Source organism: Falco cherrug, chromosome 8, assembly GCF_023634085.1.
Source record: "Falco cherrug isolate bFalChe1 chromosome 8, bFalChe1.pri, whole genome shotgun sequence".
Classification (NCBI taxonomy): domain Eukaryota; kingdom Metazoa; phylum Chordata; class Aves; order Falconiformes; family Falconidae; genus Falco; species Falco cherrug.
In genome coordinates this window covers 6,727,878-6,749,151 of record NC_073704.1, presented here as the reverse complement: position 1 = coordinate 6,749,151, position 21,274 = coordinate 6,727,878, and the positions used below count along the sequence as shown (strand labels likewise).

The 21,274-nt window shown below is 43.2% G+C and overlaps 1 protein-coding gene across 14 annotated transcripts in view; it reads right to left on the bottom strand.

Moving 5' to 3' along the window:
- HDAC4 (histone deacetylase 4) overlaps positions 1 to 21,274 on the bottom strand; it is a 267,127-nt gene that overhangs the window by 157,578 nt on the left and 88,275 nt on the right. For all 14 annotated transcript variants that reach the window (XM_055717631.1, XM_055717628.1, XM_055717629.1 and 11 more), the window contains one exon: positions 5,538 to 5,609. In XM_055717631.1, coding sequence (XP_055573606.1) covers positions 5,538 to 5,609 — 72 coding nt within the window. Of the gene's footprint in view, positions 1 to 5,537; positions 5,610 to 21,274 lie in introns of those variants that run through there.

Genomic DNA, 21,274 nt, shown 5'->3' with positions numbered 1-21,274 from the left:
CTTTAGTAGCACCTCTAGCTGGTAAAACACTTTTATTATCATTGCCTGGGCTACATTTTGCAGTCTAGCTTAGGGTTGAAAATAATACCTCCTGCAGTAAATACAAGGTTAACTTTATTTTAACCATCGAGGCTCTAAGCTACACTAACCTGCCATTTCTCCGCTACCTTATGCCAGAGCATCTAAATGGTGGCAAAATTAATATACCAAGCCTGACAAAAACAGCTGCAGCTTTTAAATAAGCTAACAGTAGGACTATAACCAAACAACTATTTAATTTGCTTAGTGTATGGTTGTGACATTAAAACGGTTTCTCATGAACTCAATGATAATTTGGGGGTTTGGGGTGGGTTTCCCCCCACCTCCAGACTCCACAGAGAATAGATCAGGGTATTTTTTACATTAAAGGATTAGATTTTCCGTGTGTGAGCTGTACTTCTGGGGCACAATAAAACCATACGCCGTTCCTGTACTAACACGTCCCAGTGTGAACAAGGACGAACAGGCTCCTCTCTGTGGAGGCGCAAGCCTGTCGGGAGCCCCAAATCCTAACTGACCAGCCAGCAATCTGAACCTGCTTCAAAGCCCCACTGCGCCACGCTGATTCGGTACCTTTCTGAAGGAGCTTTAGAAGTAGACACACTACAGAAAGCAGGCAAGTATCTGAAAACACGGTGCAGTGAGAGGGCATCCTGTTCCTTTGAAAGGATAAATTAACAAAGGCATGGTATTCGGCTCCGTTAGACCAACTGGACTACCACTCCTTCCTCTTAGAGACAGGGATTAATCTCCAATTTCAAAAGCCTGTAAAATCGTGTAACAATATTAGTCTAGAGGCTCTTGCAAACCATTTATTCACACATACATCAACATTTTTTTCAAATGAATGTGGAAGTGAGACTGGTTAATTAGATCCAGAACGAAGAAAAAGCAGGGAGCTGAAATCTCATGCATAATCTTCTGGCTGCCCCTGCTCTTGCCAGTGTTGGATCCAGCAGAGCCCCGGTACCATACTGGAAGAGCCACCCCAAGGGCTGAGCAGCAGCACTGGAGCAGATACCGCAGCAGGAGGTCCATGTAGGCAGCGGCATGGATGGAGAGCAAGAGGGCAGCCACGTCAGGAAGAGCCGCTTCAGGCAGCTTAATGCAGAAGATGCAGCGGCTCATCACCACCATTAGGATATCCCCAGTCAAGCCCCTGTTGCCCTTCTAGCAACTGCTCAGCAGCAGCCACCCCCTATGCTTTGTTTAACCCACCAACTCCTAGCGTTTTGCAGCAGACTACTATCAACCCTCAAAAACTCATCAGAAAACCACCACTGATTGCTAACATGCACGACAGCCTCACAGACCGCCAGTGGGCTCCCACACAGCTGGAGAACAATCTCAAAAAGGCATTCCACCTGCTCCACAACAGCAACCAGAGAGAGGTCTTCACCTACGGGGCAAGAAGCCCAGTTTCTTCCTCCTCGTACCATGCATGTGCATGCTGCAATGGGTATGTCCCAATGCAAACTATTTGTAAGCTGCCATCAACCACAGCAATGTTAGATGATTTCATTATTACTTTTATCACAACTTGGGAACGCATCCCTGAAAAGCCAATGGAAATGCTATGGGAAGGGGAATTTCTTTCCTAATATAGTAATTGTACCATACACAGATATCGCCAGGACTTCATATTAGGCCATGACCAACGCACTGGGGAAACACGGCTGGTTGGTTGAGACTGTTCATCCCAATTTGCAGTTTTATTACATAAAGTTTAAAAAGGGCCAGTTTCCACCTTATTTATTTCTAGCATTTTACTTCTATATCACAGCTATAAAGCTGTTTTCACATTTCTAATACTAAGGAAATTACTTAAGATTGTTTTGTAGCAAAGTGAGCAATTATAAACTTTATACTAACAAGAAAAAATGAAAATACTTACAGGAGGTAGTTATCTGAAGTACCATAAACACAGCCTTATAAAGAAAGAAAAATCATTCCACAAAGTATGCTTAATGAAGTTCTATTTGATTAACCTCAAGGATGGTAGCAACAGCACACAAGTGATGTTTTTATCAGGATTATCTGGGTATTTACACAAATTGAGATCTTTAAGGCTGCCCCCCCCAGCTTTGCACTATGGAAAAGGCATAGAATATCTCAGTTCAAAAACACAGGAAGAAAAAGTAAGAGGACAAGAGAGCTCTGTGCTTCCCTCCTTACATAGGAATCACTGCCCTTATGCAGACTACAGCTAAGTTTAGTGCTAAAAAGAAGAAAAATACTTTTAAGGACACAAATACTTAAAAAGCAGTATACAAACTTGTGGGACAATTCCTTCCAGTGGCAACCTCTGTGCTCGTGCATCCAAGAATCTTTCTCTGCTGTTAACCATGGCTACTGAATCATCATGAGATTTTTTCCCATGTAACGTGAAGTGAAAAATAATGTGTAGTCCTTGATCTGAAGATCTTCGAATTCGGCAAGTAAAGGTTAAGGAAAAGCAACATCACATAATAATCGCAACAATTTATTCCCTTTCCTCCCCGGGCCAAAGAAGCAGTAATATTCTGAACCCAAAAAGCAGAAAGCAGCATTATCAAACAGATTATTTTATTCCTGTGTGAGATGTGGGTTGTGGGGGTTTTGTCTTGTGTTACTCCTACAAGTAACTAAGAAATTCAGAAGCACCAATTATAAGTGATACATTTGTAAAAAGAGAAAATACTTTCCTTCCTCAAATTAATCCTTAATTTATGCAAAAAGAAGATAGGAATCATTTTCCCAAAAAACACACCTGGCTGATGACTGAACTCCATTGTACTCAACCCAATTCACTCCTAAAACCATTTCATAAAAGTGATCTAAATATTTCTGTTTTATAGTTGAGATGCTTCCGCGGGACCACACAGGTTTAGGGCCTCGTATTGTACATCCCTTTCTCACCTTTTTACATCAGAGAAGAACAGCTAACAAGGATCAAACCCCTTCTTCATTCGGATGATAGTGAAGAGAAACGTTTTGGTTTCCGACCAACACACCGCAACGGTTTTATCTTACATAGAAATGCAGTTCTGGGGATAAAGGTTCATCATCCACTCAAGTTTATTCAACGTGAGGGGTACAAAACAATTGCTTTACCATGACCAGGACGGGATAAGGTTATAAACTAACTATCCCAGGAAGTGATTAAGCATATTTTTTTTCTTGAAGCTGTTTTTCAACACCATTATTTCAGCCATGCCTGAGACTTGGAACAACACCCCACAAACCCACACACAACTTGTTTTTCCAGAGCAATACTTGGTGTTACTTCTCCTTTCTTCTCTCAGAAGAATCTGCAGCAAATTGCTAAAGGTAGTAACGATAAAATACAGACATGACAATCATTTGCCCAAGTGGGTAACTCTCTCAATGTGACAGCAATTTTTAACAGTCATTTTAAAAACCCACCAGGATACATAGGTATAGGCAGGCACCACACCTGAAAGCCAGATGATGCGCCACTTCCAAGATCAGTGAAATTTGTTTGCATTTCCAAATGTGCCAAAACATCTAATTACCGTTCTGGAAATCAAAATATAAGACAGACATTTCCAGCCCATGTACTCACTGCAGGGCTGAAATGATTTCTCCAAAATTTAGCAGAAACTGAGTAAGCGTTGGGACTTGAGTGAAAAGTACCGGGGTGAGCACTCTCCAGAGTCAATGTCACATCTAGCATAAGGTCACATTTTCATTCCCAGTCGGTCCTACCCTTCGCCTGTTACATGCACAACCAGCCTGAGCTTTCCAGCATGAGGCAGAAATTCCCGTGGCTCAAATGCTGGCAGAAGTCCTTCAACAAAGAGACGTCACTGCCTATCTCACATCCCACCCACTCTGCATGAGCACAGCACCCCAGAGACGGCCAGCTGTTTATTTTTTCAGTAGGCATACAGGTGAGCTATTAAAAATACTCAAAATGGAGTCCAAACAGTAAGAATTCCATAAATCCTGTATGAGTCCGTAACACCTTCAAAAAGCCTCCTTCAGGTTACCCAAGCTGTTAACCAGCATCAGCCTTTGTCCTGAAATGCCTCAGAAGGAAACATCAAACCTAACAAGCATCAACAAAAATAAATAAAGAAAGAAAACGAAACCCAAACAAACAAACAAAAAAAGCCCAAACAAAAATGAAAATGAGAGTAAAAGACTAAACCCCACCACATCCACAATACTGGCCATTGATCTACTGACAGAAAAGAGGACTGTGACTCCACTTGTGCGAAGCCACAGAATGCAGTCCAGCACACTGACACAAAGTAAGTTTAAGCTGACCTGTGTTACCACAGTAGACTTAAAATGAGAATCTCTCTCAGGGTTAGGGAAATACAACCTCCCTTACCTGACAGACAAGTTTTGGAGCACACTGAGGGAAGAGAGATTTCTCAGAATCCAAAGCCACACACTTGCACCTGGGAAACAAGGATCTCTTCCTTTTTTTTTTTTCCCCCCCCCCCCAACACAACAGCTCTACCTCCTTAAAACTTTCTTTCCCCAGATACACGTTTAAGTCCACAAAAATCTAGGTTAGGTCACAGCCCTTTTCCACCCACCCACCCCCAATCTACTGAAATTGTTTTGAATAAGCTTCGTTTACATTTTTCTAACTTGCATTACCAGAAGGGCTTAGATCTTCTGCAAGATCTCTTCCTTAATATAAAAGGACCTAAAGGCATTTTGGACGGCAACAAAGAAGGGAAAGTTGGGGTTTTGGAAAACTCGAGCTCCTACCTAGAAAGTAGATAATGCTTCATATAGCCTATCATCCCTAGTATAAATATCTCTACCTGTTCACACCTGGAAACAAAACACTTTTGGAAGAAAGAAGGAAGAAACACAAAAGACAGCAGCAGAGCGCTTTCTATAGCATTTTGTGTTTTGTGACCAAAACTTCGGTTTCCATCACCTGAAGTGCTGCAATTGTGAGCCGTAAGATCTCTCTCAGCTGCGTGAGTAGCAGACAGTCTCCATACGAACACTGTGTCATACCAGAAGGACCAGACCCAAGAAATACCATAGCAGGATCATCAAAAGGCAAGAAAAGCAAACAGCCCAAAGCCCAGCATGATACGCTTTGATCAGCCTGTGTTTGGCTCCTCATTTCAATACAAGGAGGTTTCTCCTTAATGGGAGCAGCAACTCAAAAACCTACTTTGCTGCACGGTGCTCCTTTTAGGCTGTGAAAGGACTCGTACTGCTTTGTTTTGCTGTCCTCCCCTTTCTAAGGAAAGGGAAACAACTCCAGCCAGGTGAGGCTCTCCTTAGCCCCTTGCCAAGGCAGAGGGCTGAGCTACTTCAGACTCCCAAGGCTGCTGTGCTCCATCCTTCCCCCACTCCCAAATCCCACTCACCCAGCCTGGGAAAGTAGATGTGTGCAAGTTCTAACACACTTTGTTCCAGCATTTTGCATTTGCATTCTGCTCTCCCACTTGCAAGAGAGAGCTGCAGAGTATTTTACTGCATTCCCAGAATAGGAACAATATTTAATAAAAGTTTCTTACCAGAGCTAGGCATGTGGTTCACTCTAGGTGGATTCAACAGCTCTACTGGCTGGTCTCTGCCAGAAAGCCCATCTGGAAAGAGAAAAAAAAGATGAAATTTAAAAAAAAAAAAGCCAAAACACATCAACTTTTTGATTACCTGAGCTATTTTTAGACATTCCAAGCAGAAAAAAAGATCACTAACCAGTTATCAATGTAAAGCAGAAACACAAGTAGCATAAATCAATAGAAACAAGAACATTAACAGGACAGCTGTATAACAACTGCTTACACTAAAGCATAAAATAAAAGATACTGCATCCCGAATTACGCTCAAGTTTTCCAGGTCTTTAAATCCACAACTGGTACTGATCCCAATCCAAGGAAATACACATGTCAGCTTATAAACCTTACCATACAATAACTAAATTGCAATTCATTCCTTGCTCTGAGAACCGAGTGAGTTAAGACAGAAACGCAGCTCTGTGAAGCAAAGTTGAAGAATAGCTGTAATATGCCAGGGAGATGTTAAGGAAAACTGACAAATCACTGCAGGAGATTAAAATGCATAGACATGCATAACAAGCTCCATTTTGCATAAGTTTGGATTTCAGAAAGGCATTAAAAACATATTTTGTAAATGATATGCAGAAATCCATCTTGCCGAAGCAGTTCTCTATTTAAAATATTTCAAAGATTGTATCTTGCATTCAGGTACAGTTAAAACAGAAGAACACAGTACCTACTGCTGTAGACTGCCAGACCAGATTTTCTGGTCACCCATTCCCCTCCCATCTACACCCACCCCCCCGCCCCCCCAATAAAAGTGGCAGCAAAAAATGCTACATTATGTTTTCAGTACTTAGATTACGAATACTTGAATACAGAAAACTTATCTCAAACCCATTTCTTCCACTGTAAATACCTGCACCTTTGCCAGTTCCATCTCACTTGTTCTCCTCTAATGCCTTTCTGTGCTCTGTGCTGCAGCACAGATACGATCAAGCCAAACCCTGTCTGGAGACATCAAAGAAGTCACCCCATCTCTCTCGGTAAAAGCAAAGGGCAGTATTATAAAAATGTTAAGATGTCAGTAGAACATTAACACACATACAAAACAAGAAAAAAAAAAAACAACAAAAGACCAAAAAACCCATCACACTTTGTGTTCTTCTCCCTCTTTTCTCCATTCCAGCTTTCTGTAGAGAAAGCATAGTTGGGTCTTCTCCATCACTGGCATGGGTTTGCCTCCAGTGACCATACCCAAGGACCAGCGCAGCCTCCGGCAGTATGTCAATAAATTAAATTATAGCCATGCCGAGTTCTTCTCAGACAAGTAATATAGATTATTCACACTATAATTTTTTCGGCTTTTGGCTTGTTACTTCTAGAGCCAAGAGAGTGGCTCGCCTCTCTGTACCAGTGGCCAGCCTATGGCATCAGTGGCCAGCTGAGCTTCACCTGCGCAAGCCGCAGGGAGCAGCAAAAAAGGATGAGGCAATGGACTGAAAGGGTAGAGAAACACATCGCTATTTTAAATAACATTCAGCTATCAGCCTCTACAGATTCACATCCCAGTGGTCTCTGCAGATCAGAGTGTAAATGGATAGGGGGGAAAAAAAGAAAAAAAAAAAAGATCCTTCCTGGTTACTATAAATGTCAGGTTTTACAGCTTTATTTTTTTCTGTAAGACAGGCATTCGTTGTCATAGCCTTCATTAGTAATTTTTTAATTCATTGGCGAACTTCAACCCCACTTGCTGCTGAAGCTTTTGCTATGTTTCTGCACTAAATGTGCCAGCACCACCCAGGGATCATGAGCAGCTCCCAAAACTCATCACTTCAGCCTGTCAGCAGCTGAAAAAAAAAAAAAAAAAAAAAAAAAAAGATAAAAATCACTCTGCTGGGCTCCCCTAGCAACGAAGTAGCAGCAGCCCCAGCTGTACCTGCATGTGCCATGGCTCGGCCGGAGAGAGCATCTGGGAAAAGGGAATGCTCAAGAGGGAAAGGCAGGAACAGCCCCAGGACTCCCACCTTTTCGTGGGGAGCGGAGTACTTTCAGGTTCTCTGCCGAGCTATTTCAGGTGAAGATGTGCCGTCAGAGGAGAAGGACCCACCTACCACACCGAGCCCTGCACCAGCAGCCCAGGTGCTCTACAAGACAAATCCAGGTCAGCTTTGACGAGAATACCCATTTTGCAGCGAGGCTGTCGGAGCAAAGGTGCGCTTCCTCATGCTAACCCCAGCAGTTTTGAACATGTGACATATTAAACCTGCACCTCCAGCAGCACAAAGCTGCTGGTAGAGGACAACTGACAAAAGCCCAGCTATCCATGGCATGAGCCCACAGCAGGCTCTCCTGCTGGCCAGACACCGTGGATCGGCACCTGGACAAAGCAGGCAACCCACGCTGATGCAGACCAAACCAAGAAATCATGTTGCCTGTGGAGTTCCTCCAGCACTGCTGTGAATTTTCAGTCTCACCAGTGCATCAGAGATCACCAAGAAAAGTGTTCGTTAGTGGGGATTTTTAAGGCTTTTTTTTTTTTTTTTAATTCTAAGAAATAAAGTACCTACATTTTTCAACTATTTAAAAAAAAAAACCAAAAACCAAAAAACAAAAACACAAACCAGCACTCCTCAATCTTTGTCTCAGAATGAGTAATAGACTAATCACAGAAGAACATTTAAGAACATCTTTTAAAGTACTGATACTTTAAACACTGGAAATGAAACCAAACGATGTAAGACCAAGGTTCTATATTTGCTGTATTGATTGATTAAAAAAAATAATTCTCTATTTGTTGGGGGGGGGGGGGGAGAAAGAAAGAAAAAAAAAAAAAAAAAAGGTGGTTTAGCAGGAGTTACTTGTGTAAGGCACCTCTTCTCCTAAGCTACTAGTATAGATGAAAAAGGGTTAAAGTAAAACGTAAACACGCGAGCTGGCACATCACTTGTATCCTCCTGAGGGGTAAGCTACCTCACACCCCAAGCACACTAAATGCATCCACCCCGCAATTGTAACATAGCAAATATGCTATCTGCACAAGTTGTTTACCGTATTTATATTTTTTAAACCCTTTGAGTTGGAGGGTCCATACCACAATCATTTCACCCTGCTTGCTCCTGATAACCTACTGTCTTGTTTCCCAGCCCTTGTACTCTCCTCTCCCATGCAACTTGCAGACAGGTACATCACCTCTGGCTGCAGGACAAAAACCTGCACTTCCAGGCAGGCCCACGCAGCCCCTGGGATGACCCAGGATGTACCTGGGGCACCTGCATTCACTCCCACTGCAAATACACCTCCACTTCTGGAGGGGAGGGGTGGAAGCACAAGCATGCAGGTGGCTGCACAGAGGTTGCAGCGCCCATGCAGCACCAGGCATCCCCGTGCTGCAGTTCCAGGCAGCAGCCCCACAGAGGGAACCAAGCATCCCTAGCATCTCCACAGTTAATAAAACGGTGAGAAGCAAAGCAATGTTGAAGACATTTCCATTTACTCGCTTTCTAGCATCTAAAGGAGTTTTGGGTTTGCTTTTTTTATTAAAAAAAAAAATGAAGTAGCTGTAAACAAACACAAGTTCTGCTCTATTGCTCCCCATACACATGCCTTCTCTGTTACTATAGGACACCAGCAGCAGTGAAAAAGCCAGGCCCTCGGAGAGATTTCAAGCTCATTTTATACAGCTACTATGACTCACTGCAGAAGCCGCGCACATTTGAGAAGCCTGTGCTCTGTACCCAGACTGCCCCAGCCACAACTCACGTTGTCCTTTTCCCAGCAGCATCCCAACAGCTGTAGGCCAAAGCCAAAAAGTCTTCCTCCAGCCACCTCCATAAATGCAAGCAGTCTCTCTGGTTTCAGACGCCACTTGCTGTCAGGATACTGCAGGGGATTCCCCAAAATCAACACGGTTGTACACTGGGTCAGCTACTTAGGGTGAGAAATACTCTTTTGCTCTGGATTGCGGTAGTTGCACAGGATCTGTGTTACGCAAAGATGCAATGTTTCATCTATCAATGAGCTTCACTCAATAAAAAACTGAGTGTCTTGGACTCAAAACTTTGCTTCACATGCAGAGTCAGCTTGGTTTTTGTGAGCCCAAAAACAAAGAAAGAAAAAGAAAAGAAAACAGAACACAAACTTGGCTTCTCGAAGCAGTTAAGCATTCTTCTTGTCTCTTCAGCTTCCTACAACGAGCTAAAGATGCTACAAGAAGCAAAGAAATAATTTAGTCAAGAGCCTAGGTGATCAGTTTATTAGGAAAGTTAAAATAGTACAGCATTTAATGAAGCATCATATCTACTGCCAACACAATACTGACACAGCCCCCACTCCCTAACAAAAACGAACAAACAAAACCCCAACCCAACCCAACCAAAAAAACTTAAGCCTTCTGAAAGGAGCAGAAGAGTCCCTTACACCAGTCTGAAAGAAGGCTTTAAAACCCTAACTGCGCTACACCAAATTTTGATCAATTACTAAAATCCATAACACCCAGTATACCAGGGTTCCTCCTTGTTCAGCAATACTGCTGCCCACAAAAGCGCTTACTTTGATCAATTCATTCTCTCAAACAGAGGAGCTAAACCCATGTCAAACTTTTAACGAATGATCTGTTAAAAAAATTCTAAGAACTGACAGCTGAAAGATGGAGGGGTTTGGAGGCCTAGGCTGTGATTACGTGCTTTATATGAAAGAGAAAAAAAATCCCATGTATTGCATATTCAACTGTGTTGCTTCATAGATCCTGTTGCACCATGACACTGAAGATAATCTGGTCACCTGGGGTAATCTAAGCCTCAAGAAAAGTGTGTTTTCTGCTACTGCTGCACTGGGTTTTCTTATCACCATTACTGGAGACACTCTCCTAAGCCAATCAATGTATAATTGACCTTTGTGTGACAGAGGAAAAGCAAGATGGTTTATCCCAACACTTTGAAAGCACTACCAGAGCGGTCTAGGTCTGTAAAGGCTAAAATGAATACAATCCGTTTCCTTTACAAAAAAGTTTTACCCCCACCTACTACCTTCACAAAGTGTTCAGCTCCAATCCTCTCCACAATTCACCGCATATCTACAGAGAAAGCTTTGACAATTACAGAACTAAAAGAAAAACACAGAAATTACCTGTGCCACACACAACTCTACTTTTATCCCTGTTACTGCCTAGAAGGGATCACAGGGGTGGTTTCTGCAGCTCCCAAAAAGTGGGCAGGGATGGGAAGCAGCCTGTCTTACTGCCATGGACAGACAAAGGAAGTGCGAAGAGGTCAAACCGTGCAATCATGATTTCACTCTTTTACAAACCACAAACCCCAATTTGAATAGTACTGAGACAAACCAGATTACCTACAAAATATTTCTGAGCTCTCTAGTAGCCAAATTTTTTTCCCTAAGCTACTACAAATAATTGTCAAGAAAACATCCTCTTGAATTAGTTCCGCATGAATCAACCTAAGGTTTTCACCAAAAATACCAGAAAAGCGCAGGGCTGAGTTGTCCCAGTTGTACCGGGGAGGCTGAACTGGGCAGATTAATCCCAGGGCTGACAGCAGCCGGCAGTGAAATGAATGCCTGCAGCCTGTCCGGTCCAAGATGCTCACCAGGGAAAGACAAACTGCACCATCCATCGAGCCTGCAAGGAGGCAGACACCAGCCTGTCTGATTTATGGCTTGAGTTAGAGAACATTTAGTGTAGCTTAATTTCCAGATGGGTATTTCTAGTCATTAATTAATAAGATGAAGCCATTATTCATTGATGGGAACACTTTATTTTTATCCTAGTCTGTTTCAAAGAGTTGTTTAAGTTACTTTAAAAATATAGCCAGGACAGGTTTGGAAATAGGTGGGTTTGCAGGATTTAAGCATGTTGAAAACAGCAAAACAAAGGCAAGATGGCTACAGTACCCTCCAGAATAAGACAGAAACATGCACAGATAAAAAAATTCTCAGAAAAGATGAAGCAGCAAAATGAACATCATCATCATCCAAGGCAAAGGCAAAACAGGGATGTACAGCTTTATTACCTCAAAGAAAAAAGAACCAAAAAAGAGGTTAAAGCATTCAGTGAGCTCTTAGAAAGACTGTAAGCAGCCTTACTATAATTAACTCTGATGAATTTAAAAATGCAAGGCAGAACTGGGAATGAAGTGGTTATTTAAATAGTTTTCCACGTATCCAGATCTTTCACCCTGACGCAATTCACCCTGGCCTACTTGAATACCTTGAGTAAAGTGATGAACAACCAGCATGATCTTTAAAGGACACCCAGGGTACAGGAAAACTTCTGCAGACCTATAGAAGTAAAGCTTGAAGAGAGGCAGGGGAGAAAGGCAGGAGCAAGAGGTACAGAAAATCGGCATTATTGACTAGGATTTTATTTCCTGAAAGAAAGGACAATTTCAAGAGGCAGAACAAAAACAAAACAAAAAAAATAATCAGGTAACAGGTAAAGCAAGATGTGAAGTTGAAGGCAGGCAAATGACTTGTTTCTCTGTCAGTTTGCCTGGCTGGCAAACTGGCAAAAAAAAAGTTATTTTACTCAAGTTATAAAAGGACACAAGCAAAAAAAAAAAAAAAAAAAAACCAAACCAAAAAAACCAACCACACAAAAACAAAAAACCCCCACCAAACCAAAAAAACAACAATCCACATTGAGATTGAGAGGCTACACAGGGCACATCAGTAAGAAAATCAGGTCTTCATGAATCCCCCCAAATGAAGTACGCACCTGGTTTAAAAGGGCCCCTCAGTCATCATCTGCTTCTGGATCTACCACATGCACCGTGCTGTGGCAGTTCACAATTCACTGGTAAGAGCCATAAAGCTGCATTTAAAACTCAGGTTTGTCCTGACACCCTGGAGATCCCCCCCGTTAGAGCGTGAGATGCAGAGTTGAACGGCAAGCTGGAAAATGGATGGACACATGAGAAAAACCCTACCCACCTTAATGATGATGTTGATAATATTAACAGTCAAAAGTACAGTTAAAAATGAAAAATACCTGGCAGAACAAGGACACAACAAAGAAAAGACGAAGGACTTTACAAAACTGAGCATCCACTGTCGGGCAACAGCGCAGAAGATGTAAGTTCACTCCAGGATGCATTAGCAGGCACATATAGACAAGGCAGGGGAGGTCATTACTCAGGGATGTGACAGACTCTGCGGCCAACGTGCTGCCCTCTGGTTTAGATTCAACACCACAAGATGAATTGTAGGCAATCTAGGGAAAAACCTCTGAGAAAAGATTTTAGAAAAATGAAATAGAGGGTCCACAGAACTCGTAGTTTTTCTACCATCAGCCAGTTCTCAGCTGAGGGAAGATGACACAGTGGCCCTGAGACTCTTTCAGGATAAGCAATTACGTGCTAATGCAGCGAGTTTGAGACCTCTTGACCAAATAAATTTCTGGTCTTCCTTAGTCATATACTTTCTGGAAAACACTTCACTACATAGCAGTAATTGATTATTTCTGAGAAGACAGGGAATTATCCCTTCTGTAAGCAACAAGTCCCAAAACCTGAGACCTTGCCATTGAACTGCCAGTCCATGTCCTCCAGGCGAGGCAGCTACTGCCACTTGCCGTTCACAACTTCGGCTTCCTTTCCAAGCTGGTTTTGGAGTGGGCTTGGCACACAAATTGCAAAACCTCCAATGGACTCTACCATTCTCTATAATACAGTAGGAAACAAAAATATTGTTTCCATATTTCCAGTTCGTAGATAAGGAAAACTAGTGCAGAGGAAAACTGTTGAGCAGTCAGACATCCCAGTAAGACATTAGCAACAGTCTAAGTGACTGCTGACGAATTTGGTAATTGTTTCTTTGCAAACCACTCACAAAGCACTAACCAGATGATTTTGGCTATTTTTTCCCCAGATAGATACAGCTCAAAAGTTTGCCCCTGTACTTTCCAAGCCAAAATAAAAAGAAGCTGTTCTGTCTCAGTGTCCAATCGATAAAAAGCTTCAGGCAAAACAAGGCAGCTGACAGTAAGCCCAGGATAAACAGCCATCAGTTGGTATCTAAGAGACTATCCCAACCACATCCTTTCAAGAGCATGCATCCACATTTAAAATTAAGCTTCTGCTAAGGACAGAAAGAAAGGGGATGTTTCTGGATCAATGACTCCTGAATTTGTAGTTGTCCTCAAGAAAACAATTACCTTGTTCTCCTCACCGCTTTCTAGTAAAACAATTACGAACTTGTCTCACAAAGAGAAGAGAGATCCATCCCCTTCTCTCCAACCACGCCACCTTCCCCATCTGCTTCACGGTACAACTGGAAGTCACTTGAACACGACAATAGCGCACTTCATCGAAAAAGACAGAACCAGCCTCACAGTTACCTTCTCCTAAGGGATGAGCTGGTGCGTGCTGCATCGGGGTTACCTTCCAAGCCGGTATGAAGAGGCGTGTTGGCAGGATCCGCTTCCATTTTGTTAGGAGCGGAGTGGCTGCCCCACTTCCCACACTTTTACGCATCCTGTAGTTTTAGTTGCATCAGAGAGCAGTCTGAGCACACGGCCTGGATATTTTTTTTTTTTTTTTTTTTTTTGGGGGGGGGGGGGACGGGGGATACATCTCAGACTCAACCCGAAATGCCCTCCAGTTCACCTAACACACTCCAGCCAGTAAAAGGGGACTCGTGTCTGGGGGACTGGCCTGAAGGCAGTCCTAAAGCAAGCTTCAAAACAATCCTACACAGCCTGTACACCTCATCAGCAACATTTGCTGTGCTCCACGGAGCTGATCCTCCGCACGGTACTTGCCATCACAGTCACGAGCTGTTCTTCTTGCCTTCCCCTTCCCCCAGCTCCCTCCCTCTGAGGAAGGCTGCCCAGCGGTCCGCAGCCTCAGCCCTTGCAATCAGGCTGCTGCCAGCCGCTTACGGGGGGACAGGCTGTGAAAAGTGAGAGCTCCTCACCCTGACCGGCACTGCCCAGGAGCTATGCGCTGTCTCCATTACACGTGTAAGCCCACGGCAATTTCATGGACCTCTTCCAGACCCAAGAACATCTTGTGGTTTTTTTCCCCTCTGCTATCAGCATACATGTACCACAGCCACATTATGAAAAGTATCTTGCATTTTTATACATGAGCTGGGGGGGCTGTTTTGCTGAACAAGGTGCAAATGGTATTTTTCTGTGTTACTTTTTGGTAGGATTTGGGGTGGTCCTGCCCATTGCTGTATTTCTAAAACCGACCGTGCATTAACCTTGTAGCCTTGGGATGCCAAGCAGCTAAAATAGGATTGCTGAGGAATACAAGTCTCCAGCCCTGACCGTTAAGAACAGCCCGCTAAAACACCCTGACTTGCATATTAATGGCTACGGCGTGTAACAACAAGTTAAAATATTAATAATGAGAATAGTAATTAGCATGGACATATTATTTATTTGTCTACTCATTTGAAATTTACAGAGAAAAAAAAAGTCTTCAACATTTACAAGAAAGCAATTAAGGCAGCAAATGGATTATTTCTCTTTAAACCTATGAGAAAATGCTCAGTGCATATTTCCTCTCTAATTTGTCTGCACTCAAGAAGCTATTTTTGGAAGTCTCCCTAGACTGTATTGTAGCACCACATGTACTGTAATGGCATTTTAATTAGCCCAGAGAGCTGGAAGATGCACTACGCATCCGAAAGAGAAGCAGCCTAACAAAATGAGCCCATCCTTCTCTTCCCTTCTTTGAGATTTACAGCAGCTATCAAGTCAAAATACCAATTATGGTTTCAATTGGAATCGACTGTGACTGCTATAAAAATCCAGAGCATTGCAACAGCCTATAGAATTCAACAAACGTAGTATTTTAAGCACTATTTACTCATATTTTAAAGGTAGATGGTAAAAATAAAATGCTGCAGATATCAACAGGCAGGACAGCGGATAGAAAGAAAAGAAACAAAAAAAATCATTAGATTTGGGCTCTAAATATGTTAGGGTTTGGCCTGCAAGTATAAATAAGAAAATAGCCATTTAGATGAAAGCTAATCCATTCCTCTTTATATGGGGTTGTTTATGGGTCTTTAGTATTATTATTACTACTGCTACATCCGATATACAAGTTAGCCACCTTCCATTGCAGTGAGTGACGTAACGCATAAACATCAGAACGGTCTTGTATATATTTAATTCGCCGTAATTCTGACTCCTTTACTTTTGATGCAGTAGAAACTAGGTCAGGCTGACATCCGCCTTGGTTACAGAAGAGGCTGACATACCTGCAGTGGTACACCTCCTTCATGCCCTTGACAATACTGATGACTCCAGAGACATTCACAGGTCCAGACGTCAGGTGGAGCATTCCACTGAAGCCAGCAGCAGACCACAGCACTCAGTACCTCACAAGCAAGAGCTATGGTGTGTTTCAAGCTTTCTTTCGCATTGTAATCCACATTGGTATTTCACAAGAAGCAGAAGATACTCTGGCGTAATGTCTACTAGAGCTTCATACTGCTTTCCCACCAAAACCTCAGTAAAGATACATCCAACAGATCCCACTTGGGTTAACACAAAGGTAAAAGTAACACTCGGCAACAGTCAATAAGCACGGCAACCTTTACCATATTAACAGGGGGTTACCCCAAAAGCTCAATACCTAAGATGTGTTAAAACAGGAAAGGCTGTAGTCCTCAGGATATTTGGAGATTAATATCCAAATAACAATACACTCCTTTTCAAATGCCAAATTGTAAAAGCGGCGTGTTCTACTTCCTATGCCATTATTTTCCTTATTCTTTGCAATGGGAGGATAATGCAACTCCTACTAAAGATTACAACCTTCAGTTTCTTCAGCAGACTCTGACGACTTGATCCGCACAGAAATTTGAAAGATAGGTCATTTTGGAAATCCACAGTAATAAAAGCATCCTTCACATTTAAATATAAGTAATCTAAGGTCTGTGGTAACCTATCCATTAGATTAAAGAGATAAAGCTTACTGAAAATGGTTTGACATAATTACAGCAAACAAGAACAGCTAGCCATTTCAGTAGACCTGCTTCCCCCTTTGGGCAAGGAAAGTCAGAACTCCCTGGAGCCAGCCTTTCCACCATCCCCCAGGCAGATAAAGCATTAAGTTGAAGAAAAAATAAAATACAAAGGAAAGAAATACCACATTAAAGAAATACCAGGTATAGTACGCTTTTGATGTGTATTCTTCCTTTTAAAGCCAAAAATATCCATATTTAATCCTGGTTTTCATTCCATTCTCCTGTAACAAGTTTCAGAATCAGCCCATTTGGTACACAGAAGACACCTATGAAGTCCAATTACGGACCAGCTCAAGCAGGCACTTCCAGTAGAAGCAAAGCACGTATCCTACACTCCGATCACTTGTCGCACCTTAGCCATTTCTTGCTGTCACTCAGGCAAGACAGAAAACCAAGAAAAACACTTGCTCCCATTCAACACCAAACACCTACCTAGCAAACGCAGCTTATCACAAAGGTGTATGGAACAGCAGCGTCCCGGCCGTTCCCAAACGTGCTCTGACACCTAAGGCAGGAGCCGGCTCAGCCTCCTTTGAGAGCTCCAACACCTCCCCTGGGCGATCCTCCTGCACGCAGCCGCCGGTCAATCTGAACAGCCGCCGGTTTTAGTTCTCCAGTTACAGGCTGCAAAGACCACTATCTTATTTCATGCACAGTCACCATTAAGCACGCATGCCATACCAGGACACCACTATGTCAGAGACCCAGCTCTGGCTTTGGCTCAGCTTACCCAATCGTTTCCCGCAGTCTCTCTTCTGCAGCCAACATATCAGAAGGTATTTGGTGGTGGGCATCCAACACCACCTCCTGCCTAGCGCTACCTCGAGCCCCAGGAGGACAGCTCAGGGTTTCCACCACATGGAGAATCATAGAATGGTTTGGGTTGAAAGGGACCTTAAAGATCATCTAGTTCCAGCCCCACTGCCCCAGACAGGAGCCCATATCATAATAATAATAAAACACATCATTGTGCATCATTGTGTTCCTGTCTCCCCAGGGTGCTGGGAGACTCGGGGTAGGGTCTGCAGGAGCCCACTCTGTCCTGATGTTAAATCCATCTCAGATGAGATGCTGCATGCACAACAAACCTGGTACTCCGCAGAGTACTTTCCCATGATCCCCACCCTATCTGACATAATTTCAACAACTACCAACACCAGGCAGCAGGAAAATTGTCCCAGTCTACCTGCTCCTGATATAATACCAGCCATTATCTGCCAGCTTTAGGTAGTCTGCATATAATATCTTCATGTCAATTCATGTACAGATTTCTAAAATTTGGACTTCAGATATTTTTAAATCACAAGAGGGGGAAAAAAAAAAAAAAGAAAAAAAAAAGACTACCATGTCAAAGCATCTAAAAGTAGATTCCACTTTCACAGACTTGGTGGAACAGCAATTTCCCCGCTTGCAACGAAGGAGCTGAGACTACGCTGTTTATTACTATAAATATATTCATAGATATTTTCCCTGGCACGAAGCACTTCAATTTTAAAGGCAAGAGATTCATCAACTCTTATGGATAGCTTCATCCTTACTGCTTTTATTCTGTCACTGAGCACACGCTCCTGGCAAGAGTGGAGGAGGGTACAATCTGCTACCATCTGCAGGGTGCTATCCATCTGAAAAGGTGACTGTCTTCAAGAAATTAGCATAGTCCAAGCATTAAACTTAACTCTGGAATATTACGTTCAACCAACAGACTCTTTCAGGAGCCATTCTGTAAATGTTCCTGTTCCCTGCTATCTGCATGGTGTGGGGTTTTGTCTTTTTTTGTAAGTTCTGATGTAGCTTTTTATCACAGGTGAAAAGAACTTTCCATCCTTCTTGGTACATGAATGAGGTAAAGAGAGTATTCCACAATCACAGATAAATATTTCTACAGGTGATCAGTATTCTCAATGTGAGGTGCTTAATCTGCTGAGACGGATCCCATGAACTTCAGCACATTAAAAAAAGCAAACTCCACAGGACTCCCTTGGCATTCAGCAGGAGAGGTGCTGCTGGCACCCAGCCATTTCACAATCATGGACTATTCAGAACACATGAATTCACATTTGATAGCTACAAATTCACAGATATAATGCCACTTTAATCACAACTAATATTTCAGTAGGTTTTAAAAACTGATTGGGGATACAAAAATGAAGCGAGGAAAGAAAAAAAAAAAAAACCAACTTGAAATTATCTGCAATTGTCAGCAGAAGGAGACCTATGAAGCACATTTTAAAGGCAGGAGAGAAGGTTCAATAACCTGCTTAATTTTCCCTTCTCTCCGGTTGAATAAACTGTCAGGAAGAAATCCAGCTGAATGATAGCCTGGCTTTTCTACAGCTTCAAATGAGATTCCAGCTCCTGCCCACACGTTCCCAGGACACTATGTTCAAGCTAATGAGATACCAAGAGGAGAAAAGCCTTGCCACTTAAAGAGGGAATGAACTGTGCGTTATATGAACCAAATGGCATGGGCTTCCTTCCTTACCCCAGCCCTGCATTTAGCTAGCACACACACTAAATAAGACTCATCCACAAAACTATTTCCAAGGCAGGCTGCGTCCAAGGGCTCTGATCCTTTCCACAGAAGAAAAGCAAAGTGATAATAATTACTCAGCAACCCATTACACTAATGCTTTCAGAAAGCAGGCGAACCCGGGGAAAATTCCTTGACGAAGCAGAGGGCTGGGAGAATAGAGGCAAAGGAAACACGCTTGGACCCCTCCCTGGACACTGCTGGCAACAGGTACCATCTACGATTTCACTACTGAGCAGATGCCTTCTCGCTTTACAGGCTGCAGCTTCTCGAGTGGATGGCAGAATTGGAAAGAACAGAGGAAAAAAGGGAGAATTCTTCGTTGAGGAAAATAAAAAATGGAGACATGGAAACAGGACCGTCAGCAAACAGAGCATGACTTGAGTTTGATGGAGCTGCTGGGTCCCAGGTGGCTGTCAGACTGCAAGGCTCTGTGTTTCAACCTTTCAGAGTGCTCCATCAAGCCTTTCTTCTACAAAACAAGAGCTTAAAAACTGGGGGAAGACCCCACACAAGTGAAAAAATCCTTCAGAGATCTGAGAAAGCTTCCAATCAAAGGCAAAAACCAAACAGCACAGTCAGGGAAGCTGGACTGGACATGTCTGCTTTACACACAGGCTTGTCAGAAAGCTACAACTCCAGAAGCTTGATCCTAAGAGTGTTCTTCTCACCTCCCCGATGTCACACCAACCTTATTCAATGTGCATCAGGAACAAACAACAGCTCCATGGGTCCTGGTACCTCACATCTTTTTCCCCCCCGGTATCCCAGTAACCCCAGCTCCTCTCTCCCCCAGAGCTTCAGTAACGTAGCACAGTGTAACTTGTTTAAACCCAGCTCCCTCTATTTTCACATGCATCCATCAGATTGCCAGAATTATAACTAACCCATCCTGAGTGAGATCAGTCTGCTCCCCACCTACCCAGTGCCAGGGTAGCGCTCCATTGGGTCTGAAAGCAAGTGGCTGTGCTTCCTTCTCTCTGTTACCTGTTTTAGCCATCAGGTCAAATACTTCATCCTAAGAACTCACATTTAAATATCTGTTTGAATTACAGCAGGCAGGGATTGATTTCAGCTCGTATTGCTACATTGGGGTAAGCCAGTGGTCAGATGGAGGATGGCCAGTCTGCCGACTCACCCACGCACACTCATCTCCCTCGGGTACCCGCACAGCCTCTGCAGCTCTGCTTCCCCAAGAAGCTCATCCTCACATGCGGTATCTTCTCTACGTTCAATCCTGTTACTGTAACAGCATAAAATCTGTTGCTCACCAGTGAAAAATCCTTTTGGTCAAACATTTTAAGCACCAGAGACAAGCTGACCATGCTTGTTAGCAGCCTAAACTGCAATTCACCCTAAGCCCGTTAAAGACAGCAATCACATGTTTCAAATCACACAATCATAGAACGGTTTGGGCTGGAAGGGACCTTAAAGACCATCTAGTTCCAGCCCCCTACCATGGGCAGGGCCACCTTCCACCAGACCAGGTTGCTCCAAGCCCCGTCCAACCTGGCCTTGGACCCTTCCAGGGATGGGGCAGCCACACTATCCCTGAGCAACCTGTTCCAGTGCCTCACCACCCTCACAGTGAAGAATTTGTTCCCAGTATCTAATCTAAATGTACCCTCTTCTAGTTTAAAACCATTCTCCCTTGTCCTATCACTGCAGGCCCTACTGAAAAGTCTGTCTCCATCTTTCTTCTGAGCCCCCTTTAGGTACTGAAAGGCTGCTATAAGGTCTCCCTGGAGCCTTCTCTTCTCCAGGCTGAACACTGCCTCTCTCATGCCACCCTCTCTCTCAAAAAGGGAAAACGGCAAGTTTTATTTCCTTGCTTTGCTCATATTTCAAGTAGATGCATATAAAAACTTAAGAAATCTACGTACAAAGTTTGGACAGTTGGTTGTTTTTTTTTATGCAGTCACATTCTAGACCATCAAGACAAAGTAGTTGCTTCCAGATGTACTTCAGCGAGGAAGAGCTGTGGTATCGTCGGCATGTGACGGGACAGTCCACGTGAAAGGAACAAGCACCGATCTCCAGGGGTTTACATACAGAAGTCATGGTGCTGCTCTGGGTGAAGCCGCCATGTGGGACCCCAAAAATTACTAATATCCAGACGTGAAAATCCTTTCCCAACAAGCTAATCCAAAGTGCTCAGGAAAAAAACAGCCAACGGAGCCAGTGCCCAGCAAAGGGCAACTGCTTAATCAAAATCATCAGTTGA